Source organism: Leptinotarsa decemlineata, unplaced genomic scaffold (genome assembly GCF_025532065.1).
Source record: "Leptinotarsa decemlineata unplaced genomic scaffold, Ldec_3_MD MMD2_tig00002974_RagTag_RagTag, whole genome shotgun sequence".
Classification (NCBI taxonomy): Eukaryota; Metazoa; Arthropoda; class Insecta; order Coleoptera; family Chrysomelidae; genus Leptinotarsa; species Leptinotarsa decemlineata.
This window is the reverse complement of record NW_027412578.1, coordinates 8703339-8720916: the sequence shown is the minus strand read 5'-3', so window position 1 is coordinate 8720916 and position 17578 is coordinate 8703339. Positions and strand designations below refer to the sequence as shown.

General features: G+C 37.1%; 1 protein-coding gene across 1 annotated transcript in view; it reads right to left on the bottom strand.

The window, feature by feature from the left end:
• Positions 1–8984: 8984 nt before the first annotated feature.
• nAChRalpha1 (nicotinic Acetylcholine Receptor alpha1) overlaps positions 8985–17578 on the bottom strand; it is a 36535-nt gene continuing 27941 nt past the window's right edge. The window contains exons 8-9 of the mRNA XM_023161680.2: positions 12522–12762; positions 8985–9624 (exon numbers count right to left, since the gene is read on the bottom strand). Coding sequence (XP_023017448.2) covers positions 9421–9624; positions 12522–12762 — 445 coding nt within the window. The 3' untranslated portion in view covers positions 8985–9420. The remainder of the gene's footprint in view (positions 9625–12521; positions 12763–17578) is intronic.

Sequence of the window (17578 nt, the reverse complement as noted above, 5' to 3'; positions counted from 1 at the left end):
ACGTGCAATTTTCGCCTTTATATTTGATGATCAACTATAATCTGTTTAGAAATGAGAGAGACTACAGCAGTATATATATACAAAGACCAAAACGGGATATACAGTATACAATGCTCGGACTGTAACAAATTCTATATCGGCCAAACCAAGACAAAATTGATCCAAAGGTACGACGAGCACAAAAAGCCATACAAAAACTCAATAATATATATATCAAACCTCACAACACACGCCATACAAAACAAACATAAATTGCCCCCCACCAGAGAACATAAAACTCTTAAAACAAGTCAATAAGAGAAACCGTATGGAGATCTGGGAAAACTTAAACATTCATAAATTCAACAGTCATAAATCATTTATCGAGGAACAAATACAAATCAAAACACAACAAGACCTAACATTCAATATTATAAACAAAACAATACACACTCCTAGAAACAGTAAATTTAGAGAAGATTCAACACAAAGAATATTACCTGGTGCAACCCAAATACAGGCAAATTTACCTATAGTACATGGAGTACCTGCACTGAGGCGTTCGGACCGCATAAAAGGATAAACTACAGGTTGACATGTTCAGTTTGAATAGAGCCTAGATGATGACGGCACGACCAGCTGTCGAAAGCGCTCGCATATAATTAAATAGGAGTCATCAAGCTTCAAATCCTTTTTGTGACTAATATTGATATTAAAATACTGAAAATGAAGGACTCAATGCACTCAAGCTGCACTCAAGCTGCTGGAAAATAATTCGATGAAAATCAAAAAATAAATAGATAAGTACTTTTTGATAATTCCCATTTTGATTTCATTTTAAGAGCCGCCGGTAGACAGCTGTTTCAGCCTATTGGGCATGTCATTTCTAGAAACATGTGGATTCGTTTTCCGATGGCATTTCAGGTTAGCTTCCCAAGTTTCTGCTACCGCAGTTGTCAGTTGATTGGTCAAACCACCAACACTGACATAAAAACTTAGCAAGTTGACTTGGGTTTACGCAGCTATTTTTATCAAGTACTTTTTTAGTACTGTCGATGCCCAAGTTAGTCAGGGAAGCTATAGATTACGCTGTAGACGACACCTCCCGATATAGAAGGCCCCGACACTCTGTCGAATGAGGCCCCTATGTCCTCCGTTAACAGATGAATAATATATTCATCCATCTCACCCCAGCCAGGTAGGGGTATACCGCGAAGGGCGGTATGTATGTCTGAGGACTTTCATGCCACCATCAAACATCAGTCATGACCCGTTTGTCTTTCTGGCAAACATCAGTTAAAAGGGGAGGGGAGCCAGGCTTCAACCTGAACAAAATCAAGATGGATAACGTCGATGCCTAATAGGCTGAAATAGCTATCTACCGCTGGCTCTTAAATTGAAATCAATATGGGAATGATCAAAAAATACTTACCTATCTATAAATATGTATATATACATATATATATATATATATATATATATATATATATATGTATATATATATATATATATATATATATATATATATATATATATATTTATTTATTTATTTATTTATTTATTTGTATTGTGAATTTCTATATTTTAGTATAATTGACTTTTTCCATGCTGTAGAGGAGGTCTCTTGAAATAAACTGATTTGATCTGATTAGAAATTGGGATAACCAATTGAGTAAAAATGTTATTATATAAACATTTCTTCTAAGCTTTCTTCATTTCATCTCAATTCAATGAATGAGATGCATAAGGCTTAACTAAGAATCCATTATCGAACAATTCTTGAAACAATTCCCAAGAAAATATCATTTCTACAAATAATTCTTTAAATAATTGCACAATGAAACCGGTTTCAAGTGTATATCAATTTGTTTTTTCTGGTCACAGTATTCCTCGAACCTAATGATTTCATTGATCAGATGCATACCTAGGAATCCGTTATCAATCGTGGTTTCATTGTTGATACATTCAGTCAAAGTTTACGATTCTACATATAATAATACTGAAAATTTCCAACTTTTTCCAGCTCCTTATCATGGAGTACGTGATTGAGTTTTGAATTCGGAAAGAGATGAATAAGAGACGTGTAAGTATATGCTGTTCAAAACATAAGGTGATTTTCAAATTTCGCGGGCAACGATTAGCGATTTTTTTATATTTTTATGTTGTTACACTTATCTCGAACCTATACGAATATTTAAAGTTGATTAGCATGTTTAGTTTGTCGGTGAGAGGCACAAAAGTTAGCGTGTTCGGCGATTTTCAGCTGTCGAAAAAATCACACGTTGAAAGGTAAGACCTCGTTAGTCCTTAGCTTGCACAAGTTTCAACTTTTGAGAGTTGTCGTTCGAAGAAGGGTGACAGCTGGTTAACGGAAAAACAGATTTTAATTTGCATCAATTTTTGTGTACACAATTGAATCTCGTGCTCAAAAATGTTGACAGTGGCATATGGTGATTGCACTCTAAGTTAGAATTATTTTTAGAAGTGGTACAAGCTTTTCACAAAAGATCGAGAAAATTAAAGTGTTGAGAAAGTGAAAAAAATTGTTATGGATAATTGTCGAATCACAAGGCGGGTTGGCTGTCCTTGTTCATCTTTCACTGCCTGAACTATTGTGCATGCTGTGTTTGGTGAGTGCATTGGCTTGGGATGTAGGGGTTGAGCAAACCGGCCATCAGATGCCTGCTTCCACGTAGCCCCGCTGGATATGGTAATGACAGAATCACTTGTGGTTCTGTTATTCCCTTACTGAATGGCACCCCAGCGATGACTTAATCCTAAGGTTTGTGTATCTGTGCCAAGAGGATGAATAACACTGAGCCTATCAGCTGTCTCTACGGAACCTTCGAGATACCGGGCGCCCTCTCGTCGTAGCATCGCCTTGTCACGGCAATGCGGAGCTCTGCCGTGATTGACCGTCTTTCCCTAACTACTCGTGGGACTTTTATGGACAGAGTAAACTTAAAAATTTTTTCTAACGCTGAGTCTACAGAGGAGATGAATGTCAATAACTGAACCTGAAAAAAGGGTTTGGTGGTGTAGCCAGGAAACGACTGAATAGAATAGAATAGTTTATTAACTACGTTACATTTTCATGTTTGTAGCAAGTCAAGTGTATAGGCTTTTTTAAATGAACATATAAAACAAAGAAGTGAATTGTGAAAATATAAAAATATAAAGCAACACAGGGGTTGCCTACGTATATTATATATATATATATATATATATATATATATATATATATATAACCAAATAAATAATCACCTATGATAATAGGGGTATTTACAAACTACCACAGTACAATCGATACCGGTGAGTATAACGATGAGATTGGAACCTTTGGTGTGAAAGTTGAATAATTTTTTTCGAGATCAATAATTGCATCCTCAGGAGAAGAAAATTGATACCTAGTCTAGTCCGGTTAATCCTCAAATACTAAAATTTGTTACCTGTGGTTGTATACCTGAAGTCCAATATGGTTTTTCTCGGTAATCAACTACCTGCAAGTTCTTAGTAATTATTCTCTTCCTAACAGAAGATTGAAAAGCGGGCTAAACGGTATGGGTCGCTTATCGCCATTCATGCTGTTCTTACAATTTGCTATTTCTGACAAGATAATTAGAAAATGCAAGTTTAGGAAAGCACTTCGTAAATCTTCGACATTTCAAAAAGAGGAGAGTAATAACAAGTTTATAGTAATCCCATATGAACCCCAATACACGAGAGGGCTTCAACAGATATTTGATAAAGTAAATATGGAAGTTGCATATAAAACTTCTTATAAATTGCAATAGCTTCTTGATAATCCAAAAGATAGACTAGAAAACACAGAAAGGTCGGGGATTTACGAAATCAGTTGTCAAGATTGCAACAGCAAATACATCGGCCAGGGCCGACGAGCGATTAAAACCCGTTACAAGGAGCATTGTGCACACATGAAATACGGAAGGATAGAAAAATCCAGTGTCGCCCAACATGCTCTAGACAAGGACTACAGAATTGGTGAAAACAATCTGAAACTGATTAAGCATGTGCATGGCACCAGGCTACTCGATGCATGTGAGAGTCTAGAAATAGCAACATGTAAGAACAGCATGAATGGAGATAAGGGACCCATCCCGTTTAGCCCGCTTTTTAATCTTCTGTTAGGAAGAGAAAAATTACTAAGAACTTGCAGGTAGTTAATTACCAAGAAATTCCATATTGGACTTCAGGTAGGTATACAACCTCAGGTAACAAATTTTAGTATATGAGGATTAAACAGCCTTGACTAGGATCAATTTTCCTCTCCTGAGGATGCTAACTTTATTGGCGAAACGCTCGTCGAGTGCAAAAATATCAGTTTGGTGTTAGGGCAATTGACCCGAGTAGACATGGCTGACGTGAACTGTCCTAAAATGTTCTTACCTTATCCGCATTTCTCGTGAAGTGTTGGTATATGTCAGACTGTTTCTTTAGCAATTTTTCTGATTTCCAGTAGCGCCTGATAAATATATAATGTTGGCAACGGCATGATACGTAATTTTTTGAATAATGGTCTACAGTGCTCCCGGAAATCTGCACTTGCCAGTATTATCAAAGTTTACCGAATACTATAAGTTGGTTCACTCCAAGGAATTCGTTTGTCGGTACGGCTCAGGATTGCATTTTTTGCGATTTCCATAAATCATATCGCCGACAGACGATGTCTGGAAGCCGCCGGCCGCATGACAGTTATACGAGGGCAGTTCCTATTCGCGATATCTACAGGGGACGTTCCGAAGTTGAAACTTCGCTTGCTCGGTTGTATCAGACAGATAAACAAAGATACAAAAGTAGTTGTTTGTCGATCAACTTCCAGAAACATGATAGATAAACTCATGAATAAATGATCTAAGAAACAGATCAGAGTGATTTACTGATGAAATGATAAACATACATTCAGAAAAACATGTTTTATTAACAAAAATAATACAATTATATAATGTTATATGTTTATAAATGATTTAAAATATTCAATTTTACATTGCATGATTTATGTTTCCTAACAATCTTCATGTCCTGGTTCATGAATTTTAAAGTGAAGTATATCCGAACTCTTGTATATAAAGATATATAATAATCGAAGAGGAATTTTTGACATGGATGTGAGAAAAGAATTTTCGAATATTTTGTTTTCAAATACTGTCCAATTCCCTTCTCACTGCCGATTTTATCAAAATTTTCAATGAATATGTTTTCCATCTCTATTACATGGTCAACAATATCTCTTGATGGGAACTTGGGAAGCCAACGTGATTTTCATTTTTTGAAAATTATTTCGATAAATGTGGTCATTATTAAGTTTAAGAGCCAATTTATATTGTTTAGTTCTATCATAATTATACATTGTTTCTATGTAATGTTTTCTTGTTTCTCCACCCTGAAGTAAAAACTGATAGGAAAACAAATTGTTTCGTGTCGACTTCAGCAAGTGCGGGATATCAAACAAATATACAAGTTCATGATCGTCTATCAGAAATATGGGATTTTCGTCTGTAACATTCAAAGTTTTCACCAACTTCTGAAAATTTGAACCCTGATCGGAAACCACCCCCATGACATTTAGGCCTATACTTTTGCATCTTCGTACCGTTTTGAACAAAATATCTTTCAAATCATCAGAAGTTGCTGATGTCTTATAGAAAAAGTATGCAAGTGGTATTTTCCAATTGCTTGCCAAACCTCTGACCATTACTGTTAGAGCACTACTTGCTATGTCAGTAGAGGTCCCATTCAAACTTGTTTGGAAACCTACTATTTTGTCTCTGGAAATATCATAATAAAGATGAGATTTCAAAGATATTTCGTCTAGGCATAAAATACAATATCTTTCTTTCTCCTTCATGAGCCCAATCCTGAATTCAATAACACGAAAAATAAAATCGTTGAAGCCTGGTTCAACAATCCAATTTTTCGTGAAACGATGAAGTGTACTTTTTGACGGTAATCTACAAATTGTTGAAAATTTTTTGTATGCTTTCGTACCAAGAAAATAAAGAGTCAATGCAAACTGTTTGAATTCGTCACTATACCTGGACCCTTTTGGTGCTTTATTTATCAAAGAAAGCTGTGCTTTCAAGAGCTTACAATATTGCTCAGGATATTTTCGATCCAGAAACTTGAAAACATCATCCAGAGTAATTCCGGTTTCGTCCAGTGCTCTTTTTGATGTTGAAGCTACTGTTTTCTCTAGTGATACAATTTTTTTTCGTAATGCCACTTTTCTTGGAGTTCCCGAAGAGAGTTTAGCAGATGTTTGGCTGCATTCATCTAAAAGAAAGATGTACGTACTTTCAATAATTGTTTTCTTGTCATCGTTTTTTTTTCCGAAGCATATAAAAATAGATCAGGTAAGTATATAATATAACGAAAAGATATTTCACCTCGTGATCCTAATTGATCCGTTTGAACCTGAGCATCAATGTAAATAAAATCCTTGCTAGTACCGGCAATGGCATCATCATCTGGAAGGTTTAAACAACAAAATTGATATTGTAAATTTCATATGTTAAAAAGTGGAATAAGATTTTTTCATCATTTGAATCTATAAACTTCACTGAACCAACCTTTCTGAGAACCATCTTGAGGCAGACGCAATGAAGGAACATCATAGCTATGAATACGAGAATTCACAATATCATCGGCTCTAAAATGTAAGCTGCAAATTTTAATTCTATTGTGACTCTGCTCTGGGGTAAGAGTAGCATATCTATGATTCCCAATGAAGCCTAATACATTTTTCCAACGTTGACACCTAAAAAAAAATTCAAGTATATCAATCGATAAACTGAACATTTTGAAAAAAAATTGAAATGAGTTTGGATTGGCAAATGCCGGCGGTATATTTCGTTATGAATAATTTTATACAACAAAACCATAAAAGGTATAGATAGGTAAAATAAAAATTAATGGTGAATATATTGAATGCATACCTTTCACTGTACTTTGGGCAGTGGAAAAACGAAATACCTGGGCTTCCCACCGTACTCAGACAACCATCCACTGAGCAATACGTCGACATTTTCACAAAATAAATATTTCGAACTCCGAACGAACACAACACTATCACAATACCAAAGTTTACCGATTCTGTAGTCTTTGACAATACCAAACAATACGGACAACCTTTATATCTCGTGTGCCGACGAGAACTGGTAACTTCAAGCGACACACTGTACTACCTCGGCTGGTAATTACCCGCTGTCGCTAGCGGGCGGCGAGATTTCTCAGATGTCGAAAAATGAGCGAGTGACACGTCTTATAGTATTCTGTAGTCTTTGGTATTATCACCGTTTTTTTCTGTAGTTTGAAAATTCTCATCGAACCAGGAGAGTTCCCCCAAAGAACAACACCGCAGCTGTGGAATAATGCAAAGTAAGCAAACACCGTGTGAGTGGAATAATGCAAATTACGTCATTTTTAGAATCTCACCGCTTGTGATGTTTTGCAGTTGACGAAGGATAAATATTGCACTAGATAGTTTATTTGCGAGAAGATCTGTATGTTGGTGCCAAGATAAAGTACTGTCGAGAGTAATGCCAAGTAATTTTACACGTTTGTTAGCTGAACCTACAGTGGTGAATTCAAGATTTTGAGTTTTGTCACTATTCAACTTCAATTTATTTGCTGGCTTGATTTTCAACTTCTGTCATTACTTGTGGGATGTTAGATGATGATTGATCGCTATATATTAAAGTTGTATCATCTGCATAGAGAATGACCTTATAGGGAGACATGAAATTACATATGTCATTAACATAAATAACATAAATAAAAAAGAGCAGGAGCCAAGTATTGAACCTTGTGGAACACCGTGCTCGGTAGGTTCCAAATTTGATGTAACACCATTACACGAAACCACCTGATACCTATTTGAAAGGTATGATTCTATGAGTGACAGAGATACCCCTCTAACTCCATAATAATACTATTTTTCAAGAAGTATACTGTATATTCACAATCAATAGCCTTATGCAGTGTGGCAGTGTGCACACCCTTCTCGATTCCTTCAACAATAGATCCCACAACATCAAAGACAGCTAGAGAAGTGGAACGATTTTTGCGAAACTCATATTGACCCAGAAAAAAGAAGTTGTTGCTCTCGAATTATTATTTCAACGACTTAGGAAAAAATAGAGATGATAGATATGGGCCTGTAATTGTCCAGGAAACATGGGTCCCCCTTCTTGAAGACTGGAATTACTTTCGCATATTTGAAAGCGTCCGGAAAAACTACTGTCTCAAATATGAGGTCGTCTCCTCAAGAGCGGGGTACCTTAATGAAACCGCCTTGCACCAAATTCTTAAGCAGGTAGAGAAACAAACCCTCCAGGTTAGTAAACGTTTGAGCTCAAGTAATGAATTACCAAAACCAGAGGCGACAAAGCCCTGCACGGTTGAATCTAAGGCATCCTCAGGTGTAGCTGACGTGCAAAAACCCTCAAATGGAAAGGTTGTCGCGGGTATTAAGGTGGGAATCTTGCACTTTGACTATCCAACTACCTCAGTAACGATGAAAAAGCAGAGCATATATTTTGTGCCTACCCCGCTGTGGACCGAATCAGGTTTTTAGAGTTCGGCAGAGCCGTACTCATACCATCTGACCTGAAAGACCACTCACCAAACAAATTAAGGCTTTGTTAAGAAGCTGGGTTTATTTGGTCGAGTGTGAATAGTTGTGAGCCACAATAAACCCTTGCGGTGGAGGGTCGAATAGACCTACTCACTTTGGATCTAACCTAACTATAAGAGGAGTTGCCTATTTTTTCAATAGAGTATTATACCAAGTGAAGTTTTATGAGATAACTGAACTAGAAAGTTATTTGACTAAATCCATGAAACCATAGAGAAAAAACGCAGTGAGCTTGTCGAGGCTCCAATTTTTTTCAGAGACTTTCAAGAAACGGTTTCCATATGGCTTCCGAGCCAAAACGGCCTTTCTGCCTGGAAGTGAGAAATAACTGAGCATTATCTACTTAATGAAAAAGTTTATTATCGTTATCGACTAAACTACATTATTTTTATAAATGAAACAGCTTTAACATTGTAATATTATTGATTTATCAATTACATAACATAACAAATACTATGTTAGTGATTATCATCGTTATCGCAATTTTGAGTGTTGCAACGGCGATAGAGAAGTTCCACATTTGGTCTAGTAGGCTATCCTAGGCTACTGCTTTCGAATCAATTCAACATTCCGCAGTTTATTCTGTTAATATACGAGTTAGATTTAGAGTATGTTATTGAAAGATAAAATATACTTTGATGCTTACAATAAAGAAAAATAATTGTCATTTCCGATTTCATTATCTTATCATTTACGTTAAACGATTTTTTGTAGCTGATCTTTTTGCCTCCTCTTGTGTCCTCGTCTCAGTAGCCCATGATTTCCTCCTAACCAAACACTGTGAGCATTCAGAGTTCCTCGGGAACCATTTTGAGTAGTGCCATTTTTTTCTTCGCCACTTTTGAAATGAGAACGTCTATCGGTTTGGTAGTGTCGTATAGCGAGGGGGCGTTCAAAATGATTATCCCCGTTCCAACTACACAAGCCACTGAAAACATCCACAAGAAGAGACGATCCAAAACCATTGCCACGTATTTCCAATCTTCTTCCACCTGTAAAATATCATGGTTAGATGAAAATATTTTTTGTTCTTAATTTCGGGAATATTTTTTTCACTTTCTCATTTGAACGTAGGCAAGAAAATGTAGGTTTTGAAGTATATAAGCAGGAGAGAGGTATTGGATCGGACAGCTTGTTTCAGAGGCAATAAAACTGTTTGACAATCGTCAAACTACTTTATTGCCGATAGGTTTTTCCGTTTGACCAACATAAAATTTCAGAAATGCTCATACAATTATTTGAAATTCACACTTATTTCAAACCGCGATTCAGTAGAAGTAACAGTGACGGCTCGTGCATTGGAGAACAGGGGAGGCTAAAGTCATATAGACTATAAACACACAGAAAAGCCCGCCGGAGGCGCGAAAATTTTTATGTTGTTGCACGCTTTGCTTAATACTAAAGTTAAGGCATGGGCATGACAATGTGTAAAAAGTGCATGAGGAGCTATGGAGCTATTTTAGTTTGTAAACCATTTAAATGGCCGGTCATGACCGCAGCCCCATCATAGGTTTGCGCAATTATTTTTTGCCTAAAATTATAGGTGTCACACGTACGAATTAAAAAATTAAACAAATCGTCAGCTGTGCGCCCAGATGAAACATCATGAAAATCCATAAAACGTTCTACCACATTACCATCTTTGACATATCTAAAAACGATTGAAAGTTGTGATGTACAGGTAATATTGGTAGTTTCATCAATTTCCCATGAAAAAAAAGAAACACTTTCAAACTCCTCGCTTATATTTTCCTTAATATATGCCATACTGTCTATAAGCTCATTTTGGATGGTTTTTGAGGTGCCCGAAAAAACGCTACCGTTTAAAAAAGTGCCAAATTGTGAATCATATTTGCCCCATAACACGATTTAAATTTTTTAAATCGAAGTATTCTATTTTAGACCACGTTTGGTATTCGGTTTGTACGGAAAATAAAACACAGGGCCAACAAAAAAGTTTTTCTCGTTTATTGGAGCCGGTTAACCAATCGCATTTATCGTACCAACTAATTTTAAATCCTCGATTTTGTCGATTATCTGACGATTTAATTGAAATCAAATTTGGTTGAGGCCTTCCCAGAGTTTTAATAATGTAAAATTTATTATCATAAGATAAAGACTTGAAATTATTTGTCAGCAACCAATTGACTATATCGTCAGATTTTTCAATTTTGTCCAACGTATCCATAATAAATGAAAAAAAAACTTATCGAGAAGTGAAAACCTGAAAACACCTTGAAATTGAAAGAAAATACTTCAAAAACATATTAAAAATATTACCAAAAAGCACTGCTATAATGTAATACTGCCTGTTTTATATACAAATAACAAATATTATCAAGAAACACTAAAACGATTTACCGAAATATTTTTCAGTCCCGGTCTGTCACGGCATCCCGTCCGAGTAATTAAATAAAAAAACAAACGCAGTCATACACTAACGGACCAACTGGAGGCTAGCCTCCTGTGACACCATAATTTCTGCAACTGAAATTACAAATCGGGAAGTATGTCGCTGGTTGGATCGGTTTCGTGGAGCCTGTGCTTTTCAAAGCGGTCGGAGGCTTGGCTCCCTTGCAACGTATGGCATTTATTATTTCGGGTTGATGGTTTATTCGTTATGCGTTCATGGGCGGTGCGTTTGAGTTTTGTTGAGCAGGATACAGTGTAGTACGTACTACGTAGTGAGTGATAGTGTTTTTTCGGGCATATTATGTATTTATATTAAAAATTAATGGTAAAGTAATAATACCCAAGCATTTTTAGAAAAAAAATAATCACAATCATTTGTCAATATCTTTCAATTTATTGCGATGAATAGCCTCAAATTGTATGGGGAGGCTAAGCCTCCCTTGCCTCCTCTGACGAGCCGCTGCTGAGAAGTAATAGATATCGATGGATCTCTGGTTAAGTATCTCTTAGACAGAAATCATGATAATCCTGCAGTAAAACAGAAAATTCTAGACCCATACAGGCCGTTTCATTTATCATTTATCATGTGGTAACATTGCTATATTCTAAACCGTGACAGATACGAAGACGATTGAATGGGAAAAAAGGTAACTATCATCGGGAACAATACAATGGTCGAAACATATTTACGGGGACTCTCGCCCTTCTCGGGTTATACGGGGAAAACCAAAAATGCTGTTTTTCGTTTTTTTCGAATGAAATTGTTATTTCGAGGAATATCAAAACATGGAAAAGAAAAATGTTAATGTATTAGAAGAATACTATGACGATGTAATGATAAATATTCGATAAAACGTTTTGTGTCAACATGACCACCATCAACTTTTTTTTTAATACGGACCTGTCTATTTTATTACAGATAGTGATAAAGCGATACATTCACAATCCTATCAACTGCCGTCATATTTGTCAATCTTGAACTTCGTAGAATGGGATTCCATATTCGGTTGGAGTTTAGTTTGAATTTGCCGTGTGTTTATGGATCTCTATTGCCTCCCGTACCGTTTTCGTGTTTTCAAACAGTTTCTTGTGGTTCTGCTACAGCCGACTTGTCCGATTGGTCTATTCTGCAATTTCTTTTACGTTCCTTCAGCCCTGTTCACATACATCTTTTAGTGGTTCCGATTTTTACCTTTCCAGGTCTTTAACCGACCTGATGCTTTGTTGAAAACTGTTTCAATGTTGTGGAGAAACACAACATCAGAACGGTTTTGAAACCTATCAAGAAGATACAACATGGGAACAAAGCTGAAAGAGCAAATGGACAAGTCGGCAAGTCGCATATTCAGACATTGCTTGGTATTATAGAAAAAAGAAGATTACACCTTCATTGAAGGCTAATATGATATGGAGGGTCTAGCTACTTTAAAAAGTTTGTTACTCAGAATTGGAACCTCCGGAGGAGGGATTTACTCACATTTTCGAAAGAATCCTTATTCCTAACATGTTGAGCAATGAATCGGGAGTCCGCAATGGTTTTGTCCATGTCGTGCAGTTCCGATTTGTCAAACGATGGACTAATATCACTGGTGCCATCGAAAGTATTCGTCCTGCAACTCGCAGGGCTGTATAAATCCTCGTCGCCTCCAGAAAGAGGCAGTGGAAATGGTGGTTCTCCGAAACAAGAACCTAGACCTCCAGTATGCTGGACATCAAACCTTCAGAAAAAAAGAGATGAAAATTACAAATTACTCCAAACTCATAACTCTATGTCCTCATGATTGGAACAGCAATTGAACAATTGAATTCAACAAATACAACTGTTGTTGTTGGTAAAGATTTTGATTTTTTAATACCACTTATTGCACGGACTTCAAATGATGAAGTATTTACTTTTTGATCTGAAAAGGCTCAACAGCACACAGCTTAGCCGAAATGCCAAAACCATATTTTGATTTCACATGCTATAACCGGCTGCGATGATACTACAACAGCAATGTTCAGGTAAAACATCAGTTTTACCTGAACATTGCTGTTGCTGAACATTCAATTGATTGCGCTGAAGTATTTGGAAGAATTGAGCTCTTTTCCGCAAAGGATAATCACAAAAGGATTTCTCTTTCTATCTTGCTGTTCATCGAGCTCCAAAAAAATTTATTGTATCGAAGGGTATAGATATTAAACTTTTCTAAGAGGAACACAGAACAAGAAACAATACATATATTGTCTTCCTCCATCATCGGCATCTGCCCAGCAACACTTGTACTATCAAGATCAGACATGATTAGTTAAGTGGACTCCGAAGAAACATCTAGACACTGTTTTTTATAATTGCAAAGTAGGTTATAATGCTGAATGAGTCTGTAGAAAAATAAGATTGTTGTGTTCATCATTGATGATCACAGAGAGACCAAAACACCTTCGGGCTCAGGTACAGGCGTTTTCAGTGGCAAACCCAGGACAGAGATATCTACGTGCCTATGGACCTATGCGACTGTATTTCAAGCGAAAATCTATACTTTTGAATTGTGTGCGGAGAGATTGGCAAAATCCAATCTCACACACAAGTCAATACAAATTTTCTCGGACAGTCAAGCGGCTTTGGAAGCTCTTGGCTCCTATCGAGCAACGTCTGAGTTGGTAGCAAATTGCCAAAAACGACTCTCCTTGATAGGAAGACCTAATAGATTGTCTCTGGTCTGGATTCCTAACCATACTGACCTGGAAGGCAATGATGCTGCTGATTCCCTTGCAAAAAAGAATGCTGCAAGCAGCTTCATCGGAGCAGAACGTGTCATTGGTATCGCTTTAGGTTTTGCCAAACAAACATTGAACACTTGGATGGCAAGAAGATTCAAAGACTTCTGGCAAATTCTTCCAAGATTGGCTCACTCCAAAGCGTTCATTCACCCTTCGGAGCTTGAAACCAAACAGTTGCTGGACTACAGTAGGGATGAACTACGATGTCTAACAGGCTTCCTTACAGGTCACTGTCATCTGAATCATCATTTGCAGAGATTCGGACTGTCGGAAGACAGTGTGTGTCGCTTCTGTTTGGAAAATTATAAAACAGCAGAGCACATACTTTGTGCTTGCCCGCTGTAGGCCGAATCAGGTTTCCAGAGTTTGGTAGAGACGCACTCCTACCATATGACCTGAAAGATCACTCACTATATCACTCACCATATAAACTAATCGGCTCCGTCAAGAAGCTGGGTGTATTTGATCAAGTTTGAATAGGTGTGAGTCACAATAAACCCTTGCGGATTGCAGTGGAAGGACAAATAGGCCCACTCACTTCTGACCTATCCTAACCTTACCTCACTATTGAGCACTAACTGCCAAAACGACTCTTGCTTGAATGTTCAGTTGAATCCAGTAGATGAAGAATCATGTGATATCGATGGAGAGACAGCTGATGCACCTTTAGTTGAATAATTTATGAACATTCGACAAACAGAAGAGGAAGAAGAAGAAGTAACCGAAGAAGACATAGCTGTTGAAGTCGAATTTGAAGAGTACCTATCAGACTAAAATATTAACAGAAATCAGAAGTACAATTTGAATCGATATCAAAGTCAATAATCATCATGCAGTTTTTTTCATGAAACTTCGTCATAACCCCTAGTTTATAAAAACGCAAGTTAACGAGGCAAGGTAAGAGAGTTGAAGCATTGAGAAAACACACATGCGTTCTAGATAAAAAGTAAGGTAAGGTAACGCCGGTAAGGCAAAGTAACGCAAGGTAACAAGTCGGCTATTTTCAACTTTCTGCATTGCGTTCTTACCTCCGACCAATCAGGAAGCGCCATACTACGAACTTTGACGGATATATTCGAATGGTGTAAAGGTAATGTCATCAGATAAACTTAAACGTCACATTGTGAAATTTGATTTTTCTTTTGATGGATATAAATACAAAAATTGCCGCGATTGTGTCAATAATAAGTGTGTATCTTTTACTCAAGAGAAAGAAACGAAAAAGGAGGATTTTTAATGTTAGACCCATTCTGGGAAGCAGAAAGAGTCAGGTGTACACAAGAATTAACAAATATGTTCTGAACATTTAGTGAAATTGTTAGCGCCTTTATTGTTTAAAAAAATATATGGATCGATATCTCCAGAAGAGAAATTGGCTATAACAACACTCCAGTAAAGTGAATTGTTGAAATTGTAAATATGTATCTAACAAAAAAATGTTCAGCTATTTATCGCAGGAAACTTCGCAACAGTCGGAGGCGTGAGCATACTATTTAGGAAAGACCACAATTCCTAGAATCATCAAGGAAATTTACGGTGTTTTGTGGAAAATTTCAGCCCCAATATATCTCTGACATTGCTCCTCTGGTAGCCGTATTATTTTGGCAATCACCTACCATGCCTTCTCCTCCATTAATTTGTTTATTTTTTTTATCATAAATTATTGGGTATTGTTCTATTAATGATATAAAATATGCGTCTTCCATAATATTATAGAAATGAAATTTGTCATTCATTTCATATGAATGGTTACTACTGTCAAGATTATGGAAATGGAATGTCAATATTTGTTTATGCATTCCTGCCAACTCAAAAATTACCAAAACCTATAATCACTTCACCTTACCTTGCATTATTATAAACTTGGGGTAACAGATCGTAGAGTAGGCTTACCAGGGAAACGTAGAACGTACAAATGTGGAACGTAGAACGTAGAAATGTGGAACGTAGCTACTTCAACTATTCAGAATGGTGATTATTCGAAAAAAGAAGATTTATAGCCTTTTTGTAGATAATTTTATGATCTACAATTTTTTTCGAGCCTATATTTTCGATGAATCTTATCGTTTTTGAGAAATATTCAAGAAACTCAAAAAACTGAAAATGTTGACCTTTGACTTCGAGTAACTTTTCAAGTACACATGGGAATCTATGGGGTCTTTTGGCACTTTATTTCTACTGGTGTATCCAAGGTCTCTACCAAAATTCAGATCTGTCGGAATTTTTCTTATTTGAAATGTTTATTTTGACCGTGAGTGTTCACCTTCAAATATAAATATGTTGTAAAAATAAATATTTCTTTTTAGTTCTATCAAGTTCAAAACTGCTTTCGTTTTTGGAAAGTATTTTAGTTTGGAGTATATTGCTTCTACATATGGTAAGTGGGTATACTTGAAAACTGGCTGTGAATCAAATTATCCAAAGGAACAATTCATTCAGGCTGGTCTTTACTTACCTTCACTATCGAAAAACTACTACTCCCCTAGCTAATACACCGAAGGGCGTTGGATTATATTCCACAGATATCAGTGTAGGATTCTTCACAGCAAACATTCCTAAATATGCTTTTGGCTATACAACTGCCGCAATCAAATTTCAATTATTAGAGCAGGCATACTTGCAGATCGGTTTCGGGCTATTTAGCCTCTCGTTAGTGCAAAGTAGTGTCCGTTATTGTGAAATTGGCCGCGGTGGTAGTGCGCCCGACTCACGATCGGAAGACCGTGGGTTCGATTCCTGCCTCGACCAGAAATTTTTCTCGACAGAATTCAACTGGTTGAAGCAGGGATGATTCTGCAACCGTGTTAAGATTCACACGCTGAAAGGTAAGACCTCGTTAGTCCTTAGCTCGCACAAGTTTCTCAACTTCTGAGAGTTGTCGTTCGTATGGGGGCGACAGCTGATTAACGGAAAAACAGATTTGTTTTAAACAGATTTAAACTTGAAGGTCGATGAATTCCCATAATCAAAAATCAAACTCTTTCAGAGCATACCTCGAACAAAGCTGAAGCGAACGACAAGCAGCAAATCTGTCATCGCCCCTTCTGCCCGTAGACGAGAAGTTCCCGTATGAGAAAATGAATTTCACATATAGTAGGTGGGCATACTTGAAGGCAGTTTAGTTATAGCCAGTCTTCAAGTATGCTCATTTACAACTTTTGGAATTTATTTCCTTATACGAGGATTTGAGCCATTCGGATATGCGGTTGGTTAGTACCTCGTCTTCGGGCGAGACATATTTGTTGCTTGTTGTTCGCTTCAGCTTTGTAAGAGGTATGATACTCTGTAAGAATATGATGGACGATATTTTGCACTGAAGACTCGTGGGAAGCTGTCTGAGCGCACTTAAGGAGCTAAGTACCCACAAAAGGTACACTCTAGCTTGGGTACTCGGACAAGAGGGTCACAAGGCCAATGAGGAGGTCGATGTTCTAGCCCGTGAAGGTGCATCCAAGGGTATAATCGGCCCACAACCCTTCTGCGGGGTAGCGAAAGCATGTATAATTCATGGATACAAGCAGAATCGATAGATTGGTGGAATTAGCTTTCAGAAATGGGGCAGGCGGAAGAGTTCATAAAGATACCATCGCCCAGATCCACGGAAGACCTGCTAAACCACAACCGTCCGGAAGAAAAATGTCACACCTCGAAAATATCAGGTTTTGACTTATCACCTGACGATTAAGAAGTCTCACTAAATTTAGATGGGAAAATGTCACAAGCGGTAGTGTAATTTTTGTACACTAGATAGTGTAGAAAGTGGTCATCGCAATT